At 40.4% G+C, this 14717-nt stretch overlaps 1 protein-coding gene across 1 annotated transcript in view; it reads left to right on the plus strand.

The window, feature by feature from the left end:
• The window catches only part of LOC111973691 (mitoferrin-1-like), a 31810-nt gene continuing 17093 nt past the window's right edge, over nt 1-14717 (plus strand). The window contains exon 1 of the mRNA XM_024001070.3: nt 1-598. Coding sequence (XP_023856838.1) covers nt 443-598 — 156 coding nt within the window. The 5' untranslated portion in view covers nt 1-442. The remainder of the gene's footprint in view (nt 599-14717) is intronic.

Genomic DNA, 14717 nt, shown 5'->3' on the forward strand with positions numbered 1-14717 from the left:
TTTTCATTGGAAAGGTAGATAAAGCGTTGTTATTTAAAGCAAACAGTTTTGCATGGGAACCCCAGAATCCTACTAATTGCTACACGTACTTAATTACATCACTTTTGTTTGGAGCCGACTTCGCCGAATGCAATTAACTTTCAACCGATGCAAAACATGCCTACACGGGCACGTGAGATCAATCGAACACCCTCATTTTGGTAGTAGAGTATGCCTAGCGTGGCTACTCTCATTGGCTGTTGGTCCCGCCTCATTTTCGGTTTTCTGGATGTTCATTGCTCAAACTAGACAGCCATCGTGTTTACTGCCGACGTCATCTAGGCGCTGGAACTCGGTAATGATGTTGTGGTTATCCATGCCTCTCATTCAGTGCTTGTGTCTGAAGATATCCTTTTGACCAGTCTGCCTCGCATGGAGTTGCGCGCTGACGGCAACCGTGGAGATGTCGGAGATTAAAGGTAAAGATGAGGAGCCTTTGGAAGGCGACGGTGACTACGAAAGTTTACCACCTCATGCCTCATTGACAATCCACATGACAGCAGGAGCAGTGGCTGGAATCCTGGAGCACACGGTGATGTACCCCGTGGACTCTGTCAAGGTAGGTGAGCTAGCTACCGCATGAACCAAGTGATGACTCAATGACCCATTTCATTCGCATCATTATGCATTTCTGCTTTCCAGCCCACCAACAAGCAGAGGAGGAAATAACCTTACCAGATTTGCTTGTGTGAAAACTAGCTATTTGGCTAGCTAGCTGCTAACTAGCCAGCTAACTAACGTTATGAGACATGCAAGACACTGTTGCTAGCATATGTGAAATCCTCCCTGTCTCCCTGAAAATACTCACCCTGTTAAGGAAACATGCTATTGGACGTTTCCAGTAAACTATTCAGCCGCACACTTAGCTACAGTTGCTAGTTAGGTAACGTATAACAGTTAGCTTGTTTGCTAAAACTTTCAAATCCAACAACCATCAAGTACTGGTTAACGCCTGCACATGTTGAGATAGCTCTCTGACATTAACCACACAGTGCCCATTTGTTCTATATAATTCTTTATCGTACCCACAACCGACCTTCTTATTAAACTAGTTGTCAGGCAATTGAGGCAAACAGGTGAAGGTCAAAAGCTGTCAAACGGGCTCAAATGTAGGTGGCTTTGGGGGGAAAGGTGTTCCTAAAGGAACTGGACAACTGTAGTTAGTGGTCAATATTATTTTTCATGTTAAATATACAAAACCGGGTGGTTTAGTCCTGGGCTGGACTAGTCAGGGCTGAAGGGCATGTAGGTAGCCTATAGTAAGACATATAAGTAATGAGTAAGTGGTTGTGAACTTTGTTCCCTGCTATGCCCCCTTTCATTGCATACCGGTAGTTATTGTTTTCCAGCTCATTCAGTGAAGTTCATTCATACACGTTTATCTAAGTACATTGCTGGATAGCCCTGTCTACATAAACACTTGACTTGACACATCAACAGAATAAAGTTTGTGGCAAAAAAGGTATACAACTTTTTATCTTAATCAAACCATTAGAATGAGACAATCTGACATGGAGCCAAACTAGGTTGTGTGTATTCAACAGGGTTACACAAGCCATTGTCGCCACTTCCTCAGTAGCTGCCAGGATCTGGTGTTGGACCTTTCACGCTGTCCATCTTACAGCTCAAGGTTTAAGAGCCAGACTTGACATGTTTGATCAACACATAGCCACAGTGTTTCATTAACTCAGCTGCTATGAACTTCATTTTAATATAGGAATAGATTAAAGTTCACTAGATATTCTGTACCCCTTACTTTAAATTGTCCACTGAAAGATTGCTTCTTCGTCACTAAATCTGCGTTTAGATTAGAGACGCAAAAACCGTAATGTATCGGCGTAGCGGGACAAGAAAGCAATAAAGAGGGTGACGGCAAAAGCAAGCCAGCACGAGGGTATGCGCTGCTATGGTTATTTCAGTAAACAATGAGTGCAAATCAACATCTTAGAAAACAATGCTATGGCAAAATATGATGTATTCAAACTTTGGCGGCAATGTCCGTCTACTGTGGAGGCTGACAGCATTCACCGCCAGTCTCAATGGCATTCACCGTCATGCTCTCATTGAAAACAATGACATCGGGTTTGCCGTCTACCGTGAAGCGTTAGGCCTAAAAGTTTAGTGACTACTGACAAGGAAAATAACCCTGACAACTATGATGCAGCTCATCACTTCAATTGTTTGTCATTGGGCTAGGCCAATTCAGTGGCTGCATAAGACATTACTCATACTCTATAAAAACATTATGAGAAGAAAGATGGTACCAGGGTGATTTCCCCGCTTAGGAGACCCAAGACACAGCAGAAAACTATTTACTGAATCTCTGTAAAATTAAGAAACAATAACTTAGTTGTTGATGTCCCTGTGATAAGGATTGCCAGTGCAGGATAAACACAGGCTACATTAATTCATAAAACAATAACCCATGTGCTTTTCAGGAGCCTACATTACTGATCTAACCTTTTATTTATGAGGGAGTTGCAGGGAGTTACCTATACGGCCCTCTGTACTACTTCCAGAAGTGTCGGGTGTTATTTTCATGTCCCAGCGTGGAACTGTTTCGAATTATTCACTTGCAGAAAAATGTTGTGCGCACTATCCCCCTCTTATACAAGCTGATTAGCAAACAGCTTGTGCCAGCCATGGGATGCACTCATGAAATGCATTTACACACATGCTATGAGCACATATTTAGTCATGATTCTCCCCAATTTCGTGGTATCCAATTGGTAGTTAGTCTTGTCCCATCGCTGCAACTCCCGTATGGACTCAGGAGAGGCGACGGTCGAGAGCCGCGCGTCCTCCAAAACACAACCCGCCAAGCTGCACTGCTTCTTGACACAATGCCTGCTTAACCCGGAAGCCAGCCGCACCAATGTGTCGGAGGAAACACCATGCACCTGGCGACCGTGTCAGTGTGCATGCGCCCGGTCCGTCACAGGAGTCGCTAGAACGCAATGGGACAAGGGCATCCCGGCCGGCCTAACCCTCCCCTATCTCGGACGACGCTGGGCCAATTGTGCACTGCCTCATGGGTCTCCTCGTCGTGGCCGGCTGCGACACAGCCTGGATTTTCGACCGCTCCACCACTCGGAAGGAATTAGTCATGACTTTTAATGTAATAGAAACAAAACACAAAGACATCCCCAGCAATCTGAAGACTATGTTCTGGTCTCCCAGTTTTATCATGGTAGGGTGACCTTTTAACCCCTACAGTGTGTGAGGTTTCTCAGGCTTCTGAAGTTAGCTTGCTACTGATGAAGTCACTCCCTTCTGAACAACTAAAGCAGCTGTGTTACACAGAAACAGGGATTCCCTGCCCCATGTCTAAACTACAAACTCCATACATTGTCATGGAACAGTGTAAAAGAACAGCATGTCTTATGCCTCCCATAGAGCCCAGATTAATTTTGCTCCTTCCAGACCTGCTTTTCACTCCTGCCCAAAACAACCAGGATGAGCTGGTGTGATTTTTCCACTCCAGTGCCAAATGGGTCCTTTTTCCCCCCTTGCCAGTAGGAAGGGTGAACGTAATTAATTTCTTTACAAAAATATTGTGTAATAAAGAGTTAATTGAAAAAATAAGAGTTTCAGTTGGATGTATTGGAGATTACTTTACAGTTAGCCTAACCCTAGATCCTGGTAGCATATATTTACTAATAGTTTTATTACTCTGTCATCTCCAAAGGGTGTGTTTTATCATTTTTTTTTAAATCATTTTTTTTATTTATCTACTTCTTGTATGTCTTAATCCTATCAGGAATGCATCTCCTGGTGGTAAACTAAGATCGATGGCAGTAGAACAATGCAAACAAATGAGTCATTGCGTGTTATGCAGCAGATTTATTTGATTTATGTTATACTGTTGGCCTAAATATGAGTTATTACATTGTTGGAGATTTTACATTAGTTGCTTGTTGGAAAAGGTGAGAAAATAAACCAAATGAAGTAAGGTCAACACGTTTGTCTAATATTCAATCAATAGGCTAGTTTCCTGGTTCTTTGGCACTGCACAGCCAGAAAGAGTAGCCATTTTAATAGCCTGAGGCATTGTACCGTCACTGTGAGACCCGCCAATCGGGATAAAGCTAGCTCTGTTTTGTCAAGTGGACTGAGTGCAGACGGAGGCAGGCAAAGTCTCTCTCTGCAAGGCTGAGCCCAGAAGTACCGAATGAGCCTAGAGTATCAAAAAGTAAGATGTTTGACAGCACAGTCTCATTCTGTACACTTCCTTCACCACTTTGTGATTGCTCAATTTTGTATGTCTCACTTCATTAGTGCTTAAGAGGGAACAGGACACTTTACTAATCACTTAAAGTAGGCTCTGAAAGAGGATGTCCAACATGTATCAGTATTACAGATCTGAGATCACAATAATCACTGATCTGGCTTTCAAGTCTCTTAAAATATAACCAAATGGATATTTTTATTTAACCAGAACCATGCATATAATGCACATTCACTAATAATGACTAATGCCTTGATCACACCGATTAGCGTCATTGCGCAAGATAGTACACAGTATCATCTGGATATGTGCCGCAGAAGTTCAACTTTCACCTTCCACCATTTCTGTCAAGCCGTCTATGCATACAGTTTGACACATACGTTCGATAAATCCAACGTATGCACCACACAGGACGCACTGCCTCTGCAACGCAATGCTGCAAGGCAAACGCAGCGTTCCATTGGAAATGAATGTACTTCTGGTGTACCAAAATGCAATAACGCTGTCGGTGTGATTGAGGCGTAACTTCTTGTAGCTGGCATTATAGAAAATTAACACAGGTCTCATAAACAATCTCTCAAGCACAAGCCTATGTGCTAGTGAGTCGCAACATAGGCCCAATCTTTATATTTCAAGTTTAGCCAACTTGTATCTATTTCCTAGCTAACAGGGTAGAACAGTTGAATTGTTATGCACACACCCTTCTGTCCATCTCCAACTGTTTAAACAGCATGCTAGCTTGTCCACTTTGTTCAGATGTTGAAATCAAGGAGCCTACCCCTTTTCTCAAAATGAGAACAAATTGCCAATTCCTTATATAATTTTGTTTTATGCTTATTGCATTAAAACACACTTGACAGCCAGTATAACAGTCTTTGGCAAAAACATGCTGCTGGCCGTACATGGTACAATAAACTGAATTAATTTGCCAGAATCAATGTTCATTGATACCTCCCCTCTTTTAGTAGTGTCTGCACGCAATTTGAGTTGAGAGACATAAAAAGTGTAACTTCTCTATTACAGTAAAATGTCTCAATATGACTGATTCTGTTGGACCAAACCTCAAATGCAAATAGCGAGTTGTCAGAGAGGAGGAAGTGATCTTTGTTGTTGTGAGTGGCAGGGGGAGGGGCTTGATGTGTGTAATTGGAAGGTGCATCCAGCCTACAGTCATTGCACGCAGCACAGAAAGAGATGAGACCAGAAAGACATGAGAACAAGCAGACCTAAACGCTCATAAAACTGAAAATAAAAAGTACATTGATTCTTGCGATACAGGCATTAGAAATATTGCGCAAAAACATTTGAATTCAAAACAATTCAAAACATCGCCCAGCCTTACATCAGAATCATTTTTATTCGCCAAGTACATTTATACACCGTGGTGGAAAAAGTACTTGTCATTGTCATACTTGAGTAAAAGTAAAGATGCCTTCATAGAAATTGACTCAAATAAAAGTGAGTCACCCAGTAAAATACTACTTGAGTAAAAGTCTAAAAGTATTTGGTTTTAAATATACTTATGTATCAAAAGTAAATGGCATTGCTAAAATGTACTTAAGTATAAAAAGCAGCACCATTTTTATTTTTTATTTACGGATAGCCAGGGGCACACTCCAACACTCAGACATCATTTGCAAACTAAGCATGTGTGTTTGAGTCCGTCAGATCAGAGGCCGTACGAGGTGTTCTCTTGATAAGTGCATGAATTGGACCCAATTCCCAGTACTGCTAAGCATTCAAAATGTAACGAGTACTTTTGGGTGTCAGGGAAAATGTGAGTAAAAAGTACATTTATTTTCTTTAGCAATGTAGTAAAGTAAAAGTTGCCAAAAATATAAATAGTAAAGTACATAAACATCTACTTAAGTATTACTTTAAAGTATTTTTACTGAAGTACTTTACACCACTGTATAAACACACACGGAATATGCCTTAGTGAGAAGATATACTGCCTAGTGTTTTGACTTCGATACCAGGTTTAGTATCACATTACTCGATACTGTCACGATACTCAATACCAAAACGATACAAAAACAATACCACAAAAAAATACGTATTTAGCAAAAGTCACAGAATGGCACTTGATCCAGACAGATATAAACTCAGATACTGCGCTGTAAAATCAATGGGCATCTGAGTTCAATATCATTACATTTGAACATAATTTACATAATCTTAACACAGCCATGTAGGCATTAATTGAGTCAATTGTAAAAAAATAAAATTAAAATAAATAATGTTTTTACCAATCTAACTACAAAACAACAATGGTCATTTATTTGAATGGTAAATCTCTATTGATAAACTGGGTAAAAAGTATATTCTCAATACAGGTCAATGCATATTATTCAATAGGAGTGTGTGTGAATGAGTTATTGAGCTTGTTTTGGCTGATTTCACGGGGATACCGATGAGAAACAATGCCTTCCATTTAGGACTTATGTTCTCTTAGCAGCTGCTAACATACATTATTTGTACTGATTTTAAAAACATTTGCATTGAAGAAGCAATCTGTTTTCTAAAAGTGTGCGTGGTGTCTTTAAGAAATGAATGACTTCATTGCCAGTTGGGTCACATGCATTGGCATACTGTTATGTTCAGCTGGGAACTGTTTTCTTTCATTAATTCGTCTGGTGGTCAAACCAAGAGTGGTAAAACAGTTTGGACAAACTTTCTCCCTTTCTTTCTCTCCTTTCTTTTCTTTCTTTCTTTAACACTTCAGTTAATGTCACCTCTCCCAGATCTTACTGACACCTACCAATGAGCCCTGTCTCTTTCCATTTACTGTAACCAGCATCCTTACTCACTGAGCACCGACCAACACCGGACGTGCATGGTCGTTAAAGTTTGGTCTGGCCACTCTTGCCTTGATGGTAATAAAGACGGACCGGACTGGACCAAATCTGAACCTATCATTGATGAATGTTTCACAAGTTTGGACAGTACAGTGAGTAGAGTACAGTCAATACATTACATTGAAATAAAGTACAGTGTACTGTGCTGTATTGTACTATGCTCTGCTGTGATGTCCAAACTTGTGAAACATGAGGAGTATGACCATATCCATAATTATGCATTTCTGTGAAGTACAGATCAGGGACCCATGATGTAATTCCGTTGCCACTTCCTTTACTGTAGTTCAATAGCCAAACTAGATTTTTTTTCAAAATCAAGGTGTCGTGTCTTTCTGCAGACATCTTTGAATCTTAATTCGGAGCAGATATTTACTCGTTTCTAAAACAAGAAGTGGTTCTCAACATTGACAGAGGGGTTGCATAAAAACCATAATTCTGTTCCCAGTTTGCACAGTTCTTCCACTAAATTAGTTTATGTTCATTTTTCAGTTGAAATTGTTAACAGTAGACCTTGTCCATAGAGTTGTATGGATGGTTAAACTTTGAAATCAATGGTTTTTGTTTGGCATACATTTATTTTTAAAGTAAAAAAAATAAAAATAGAGTCAAAGTATAATTTCGTTACCGTGGAATTTCCCTCAGGGTCTCCACTGGCAGATGGAGTCCGATACTTTCAGCTTGGGTAAATTTGTGCTCTAGCTGGTCCGGAATGATTGTGTTGAAGGCTGAGCTAAAGTCCACAAACAATATCCTTACATATGTCCTTGGGTTGTCGAGGTAGTGAAGCCCATGTTGTCGGCGTTGTCCACAACAATGTTTTATATAGACTTTTCCCCAACCTAAATATGATGGACTGGCTGTGAATTCTGAAACATTTTAGGGCAGGCTACTCTCCCCAAAAATATTACAGTACTTACAGTAGTTAGTTCTATTTCTCGTGTGCTTTTGTTCTACTTTACTTTTTTGTTGATAGCACTACTGATATTCATTACTGCATTATTGGGAACGGGCAAGCAAAGGCATTTCACTGTACTTGTGCACGTGACAATAGAAACTTGATACAAAGGCCTACTTCAATGTAAAAGATCAGCTGTTTAATTTGGACTGTGTACCAGTATTATAAACCACCCTGCATATGATATTGCAAAACCTGAAATACATACAGCCTATTTATTTACTAGGCTAATAGGTCCAATTTAAATGAGAGATGCCCATGGTAATTTCTTGTATGGCTCCTACAGGAATATGAACCCATCACGGCCAGAAAAGGTGAGGAATATATTCTGCAGTGGTTATGAAACAAAATAAATAGGAAAAAGATTCCTATGTCTAATTATACGGTTCTTGTGTAATTATTTTAGATTCTAAAAAGAATAATTAAAAAGCATGAGCTGGCGCACACCCAGAGAAAATGATTTAGTGTAGACGTGCTGACTAATGGAGAATAAACTGTAAGCTATAAAAACAAAGATAGTCACACACTCCATGTATAAACTCCCAGTGATTTATTGGGTAAAACACAAACGTTTCGGCATCACTGTGCCTTCTTCAGTGTAATGTCACGAATGCTTGAACCAGGTTATGTGGACAAAACAGTGCAATTAGTGAAACCAATGACAATAGTGAGGGTTGTCTTGTCATAATTATTAGGTTGATTAGAATTAATTGTGAAACTGTTAAAAGACAATAGTTTAAAGCATATTGAATATATTAGGCCATTGTTAGCATTAGCATAAGATTAGCATCAACATATATTTTTTTACATTTCATATAAAAAAAATATAAAAAATTGTTTCCAATTCCATATATATTTTTTTACATATCTTTTGGTTCAACCATAATGCATAATAAGCATCATCAACAGGGGGAATATATTGGGTGTACGCTGATAAGCTGTAGAAAGAATATATTCATATTTAAGACTTGTTCATAGAAAATATAATTGTTCATAAGAAGGGCCTGAGATCAAAGTTAATATTCAGACTGCTAGGGGTCAATTATTTAAAAGAAGGATACCCAGTAGGCTTCTCTCTGTAGGAGTAGGATCTGGATTTTTATTTATTTATACTACCTTTCAAAAGTTTGGGGTCACTTAGAAATGTCCTTGTTTTCCATGAAAACATACATGACATGAGTTGCAAAATGAAAAGGAAATATAGTCAAGATGTTGACAAGGTTATAAATAATTATTTTTAATTGAGATAATTGTGTCCTTCAAACTTTGCTTTCGTCAAAGAATCCTCCATTTGCAGCAATTACAGCATTGCAGACCTTTGGCATTCTAGTTAATCTGAAGACATTTCACCCCATGCTTCCTGAAGCACCTCCCACAAATTGGATTGGCTTGATGGGCACTTCTTACGTACCATACGGTCAAGCTGCTCCCACAGCAGCTCAATAGTGTTGCGATCCGGTGACTGTGCTGGACAGAATACCAGCTGACTGCTTCTTCCCTAAATAGTTCTTGCGTAGTTTGGAGCTGTGCTTTGGGTCATTGGCCTGTTGTAGGAAGGCCAGCATCCCGGAGTCGCCTCTTCACTGTTGACGTTGAGACTGGTGTTTTGCCGGTACTATTTAATGAAGCTGCCAGTTGAGGACTTGAGGCGTCTGCTTCTCAAACTAGACACTAATGTACTTGTCCTCTTGCTCAGTTGTTCACCGGGGCCTCCCAATCCTCTTTCTATTCTGGTTAGGTCCAGTTTGCGTTCTGTGAAGGGAGTAGTACACAGCGTTGTACGAGATCTTCAGTTTCTTGGCAATTTCTCGCATGCCACCCGTTAAATAAAATACGGAACGGTTCCGTATTTCACTGAAAGAATAAACGTCTTGTTTTCGAGATGATAGTTTCCGGATTCGACCATATTAATGACCAAAGGCTCATATTTCTGTGTGTTATGTTATAACTAACTCTATGATTTAATAGAGCAGTCTGACTGAGCGGTGGTAGGCAGCAGCAGGCTCGTAAGCATTCATTCAAACAGCACTTTCCTGCGTTTTGCCAGAAGCTCTTCGCTGTGCTTCAAGCCTATCAACTCCKYAGATTAGGCTGGTGTAACRGATGTGAAATGGCTAGCTAGTTAGCGGGGTGCGCGCTAATAGCGTTTCAAACGTCACTCGCTCTGAGACTTGGAGTAGTTATGCCCCTTGCTCTGCATGGGTAACGCTGCTTCGAGGGTGGATGTTGTCTTTGTGTTCCTGGTTCGAGCCCAGGTAGGAGCGAGGAGAGGGATGGAAGCTATACTGTTACACTGGCAATACTAAAGTGCCTATAAGAACATCCGATAGTCAAAGGTTAATGAAATACAAATGGTATAGAGAGAAATAGTCCTATAATAACTACAACCTAAAACCTCTTACCTTGGAATATTGAATACTCATGTTAAAAGGAAGCACCAGCTTTCATATGTTCTCATGTTCTGAGCAAGGAACTTAAACGTTAGCTTTCTTACATGGCACATATTGCACTTTTACTTTCTTCTCCAACACTTTGTTTTTTGCATTATTTAAACCAAATTGAACATGTTTCATTATTTATTTGAGGCTAAATTGATTTTATTTATGTATTATATTAAGTTAAAATAAGTGTTCATTCAGTATTGTTGTAATTGTCATTATAACAAATAAAATAAAAAAACGGCAGAATAATCAGTATTGGCTTTTTTTGGTCCTCCAATAATCGGTATCGGCGTTGAAAAATCATAATCGGTCGACCTCTACTCTAGAGCAAAACTGCAAAATAGATGGAATTACTTGGATTAGGATGCTGAGATAATAGCATAATAGGGAGGTAAACTACAGACATGCAGTTGGCCTATTGCTGGTAAATAAGGGACGAATCTTAACTTGCTCAAGGATTAGGTTTAAAAATAAAATTTTATTTGTCACATACACATGGTTAGCAGATGTTAATGCGAGTATAGCGAAATGCTTGTGCTTCTAGTTCCGACAATGCAGTAATAACTAGAGGTCGACCGATTAATCGGAATGGCCGATTTCAAGTTTTCATAACAATCTGTATTTTGGGCACCGATTTGCCGTTTAAAATTTTTATATATATATATATAAAAAATAAAAAAAACTTTATTTAATCTTTATTTAACTAGGCAAGTCAGTTAAGAACACATTCTTATTTTCAATGACGGCCTAGGAACGACAGATTTTTTACTTTGTCAGCTCGGGGGATCCAATCTTGCAACCTTACAGTTAACTAGTCCAATGCTCTAACACTGATTACATTGCACTCCACGAGGAGTCTGCCTGTGCCACGAATGCAATAAGCTAAGGTAAATTGCTAGCTAGCATTAAACTTATCTTATAAAAAACAATCAATCAATGACTGTCATTGCTCCAATATGTACTTAACCATAAACATCAATGCCTTTCTTAAAATCAATACACAAGTATATATTTTTAAACTTGCATATTTAGCTAAAAGAAATCCAGGTTAGCAGGCAATATTAACCAGGTGAAATTGTGTCATTTCTCTTGCATTCATTGCACGCAGAGTCAGGGTATATGCAACAGTTTGGAGCTGCCTGGCTCTGCGAACTAATTTGCCAGAATTTTACGTAATTATGACAACATTGAAGGTTGTGCAATGTAACAGGAATATTTAGACTCATGGATGCCACCCGTTAAATACGGAACGGAATAAACGTTTTGTTTTCGAGGTGATAGTTTCCGGATTAGTCAAAGGTATATGGTTTAGAGAGAACTAGTCGACGCGTTATAATTCCTGTAATAACTTGCGGCTGAACTTGACAGGGGTTCCTTCGTTATTTTACCGTTCATGTCTTCCATAGAGAATGTCTTGATCTACTTCAAATAAGGTCTGTGTTTCGTGCAGGCTTAAACCGCCTCGACGTTTTGATACACGTGTAAATCTCACTAGGATAAGGTAACGTTTGTCAACATACACTGCTCAAAAAAATAAAGGGAACACTTAAACAACACAATGTAACTCCAAGTCAATCACTTCTGTGAAATCAAACTGTCCACTTAGGAAGCAACACTGATTGACAATAAATTTCACATGCTGTTGTGCAAATGGGATAGACAAAAGGTGGAAATTATAGGCAATTAGCAAGGCATAAAGGAGTGGTTCTGCAGGTGGTGACCACAGACCACTTCTCAGTTCCTATGCTTCCTGGCTGATGTTTTGGTCACTTTTGAATGCTGGCGGTGCTTTCACTCTAGTGGTAGCATGAGACGGAGTCTACAACCCACACAAGTGCCTCAGGTAGTGCAGCTCATCCAGGATGGCACATCAATGCGAGCTGTGGCAAGAAGGTTTGCTGTGTCTGTCAGCGTACTGTCCAGAGCATGGAGGCCTACCAGGGACAGGCCAGTACATCAGGAGACGTGGAGGAGGCTGGTAGGAGGGCAACAACCCAGCAGCAGGACCGCTACCTCCGCCTTTGTGCAAGGAGGAGCACTGCCAGAGCCCTGCAAAATGACCTCCAGCAGGCCCACAAATGTGCATGTGTCTGCTCAAACGGTCAGAAACAGACTCCATGAGGGTGGTATATATAAAACTTTTAATAAAAAATAAAAACAAATCGTCCGATTAATCGGTATCGGCTTTTTTGTCCTCCAATAATCGGTATCGGCGTTGAAAAATCATAATCGGTCGACCTCTAGTAATAACCAACGAGTAATCTAACCTAACAATTCCACAACTACTACCTTATACACACAATGTAAAGGATAAAGATATGTACATAAAGATATATGAATGAGTGATGTACAGAACGGCATAGGCAAGATGCAGTAGATGGTATCGAGTACAGTAATACATATGAGATGAGTAATGTAGGGTATGTAAACATAAAGTGGCATAGTTTAAATGGCTAGTGATACATGTATTACATAAAGATGGCAAGATGCAGTAGATGATATAGAGTAAGGTATATACATTATATTAAGTGGCATGTTTAAAGTGGCTAGTGATACATTTTTGATCAATTCCATCAATTTCCATTATTAAAGTGAGCTGGAGTTGAGTCAGTATGTTGCAGCAGCCACTCGATGTTAGTGGTGGCTGTTTAACAGTCTGATGGCCTTGAGATAGAAGCTGTTTTTCAGTCTCTCGGTCCCTGCTTTGATGCACCTGTACTGACCTCGCCTTCATGATTTGATGTAAATGTAATGGATGATAGCGGGGTGAACAGGCAGTGGCTTGGGTGGTTGTTGTCCTTGATATCTTATGGCCTTCCTGTGACATCGGGTGGTGCAGGTGTCCTGGAGGGCAGGTAGTTTGCCCCCAGTGATGTGTTGTGCAGACCTCACTACCCTCTGGAGAGCCTTACGGGTGTGGCGGAGCAGTTGCCGTACCAGGCGGTGATACAGCCCGACAGGATGCCCTCGATTGTGCATCTGTAGAAGTTTGAGTGCTTTTGGTGACAAGCCAAATTTCTGCAGCCTCCTGAGGTTGAAGAGGCGCTGCTGCGCCTTCTTCACAACGCTGTCTGTGTGGGTGGACCAATTCAGTTTGTCCGTGATGTGTACGCCAGAACTTAAAACTTACTACCCTCTCCACTACTGTCCCATCGATGTGGATAGGGGGGTGCTCCCTCTGCTGTTTCCTGAAGTCCACAATCATCTCCTTTGTTTTGTTGAAGTTGAGTGTGAGGTTATTTTCCTGACACCACACTCCGAGGGCCCTCACCTCCTCCCTGTAGGCCGTCTCGTCGTTGTTGGTAATCAAGCCTACCACTGTAGTGTCGTCCGCAAACTTTATTAAATAGTGAGCCACTTAAGAAAGAACAAGATGGCGCCGACAGTAGGGTTGCACATTTAGGGGAATATTCATAGGTGGAAACTTTCCGTTGAAATTAAGGGAATATATGGAAATTAACGGAAATATATGCAAATGAATATTAATACCATTTAAATGTAGATGTTTTTTTGCATTGGATATATTTACCATATCATATGGAGACACAAACATAAACCTTATCATAAGTAGACATAATTGCAAATAATTAAATTCTTCGAATAGAAATAAAGAACTATTTAGTTACGAATTGAACTTAATGAGTTGACCATTCACATGAGATGATTTTACTGAACAACAAAAGAAAGGGAATATTGAATGATCCCCAATGAGCCATCGCATCTCCCAAAAACGTTTTCAACATACATCTGTAAAATTATGTCTTCTCCCTGGAACTCCTCAATGTCCACCTCTTGAACATCAGACTCTGAGGCCTCATCTTCACTGTCAGTTTCCAACCTTGTTGAGGATGGCTTGTTGTCAGGCTCAAAAAGCCTAAAATTTGCCCGGATGGCCACCAATTTGTCAACCCTTGTATTGGTCAGCCTGTTGTGTGCTTTGGTGTGTGTTCCCAAACAAGGACCAGTTGTGCTCTGAGGTGGCTGATGTTGGTGGGATTTGGAGGATGATGGAGGCAACAGGGGAAAGAGCCTCAGATCCACAAAGTCCCTTCCACCAGGTGGCTGTTGAGGTATGTTGGCACGACTGCCATATTGCATCTCCATCCCAAAGCCCTTGCTTCGAAGTGTACTTCGCCAGATTGCCAAGAACCTTGCCCTCATCCAGGCCAAGGTGGTGAGACACTGTAGTGATGACA

The sequence above is a fragment of the Salvelinus sp. IW2-2015 genome, linkage group LG15, assembly GCF_002910315.2.
Source record: "Salvelinus sp. IW2-2015 linkage group LG15, ASM291031v2, whole genome shotgun sequence".
Classification (NCBI taxonomy): Eukaryota; Metazoa; Chordata; class Actinopteri; order Salmoniformes; family Salmonidae; genus Salvelinus; species Salvelinus sp. IW2-2015.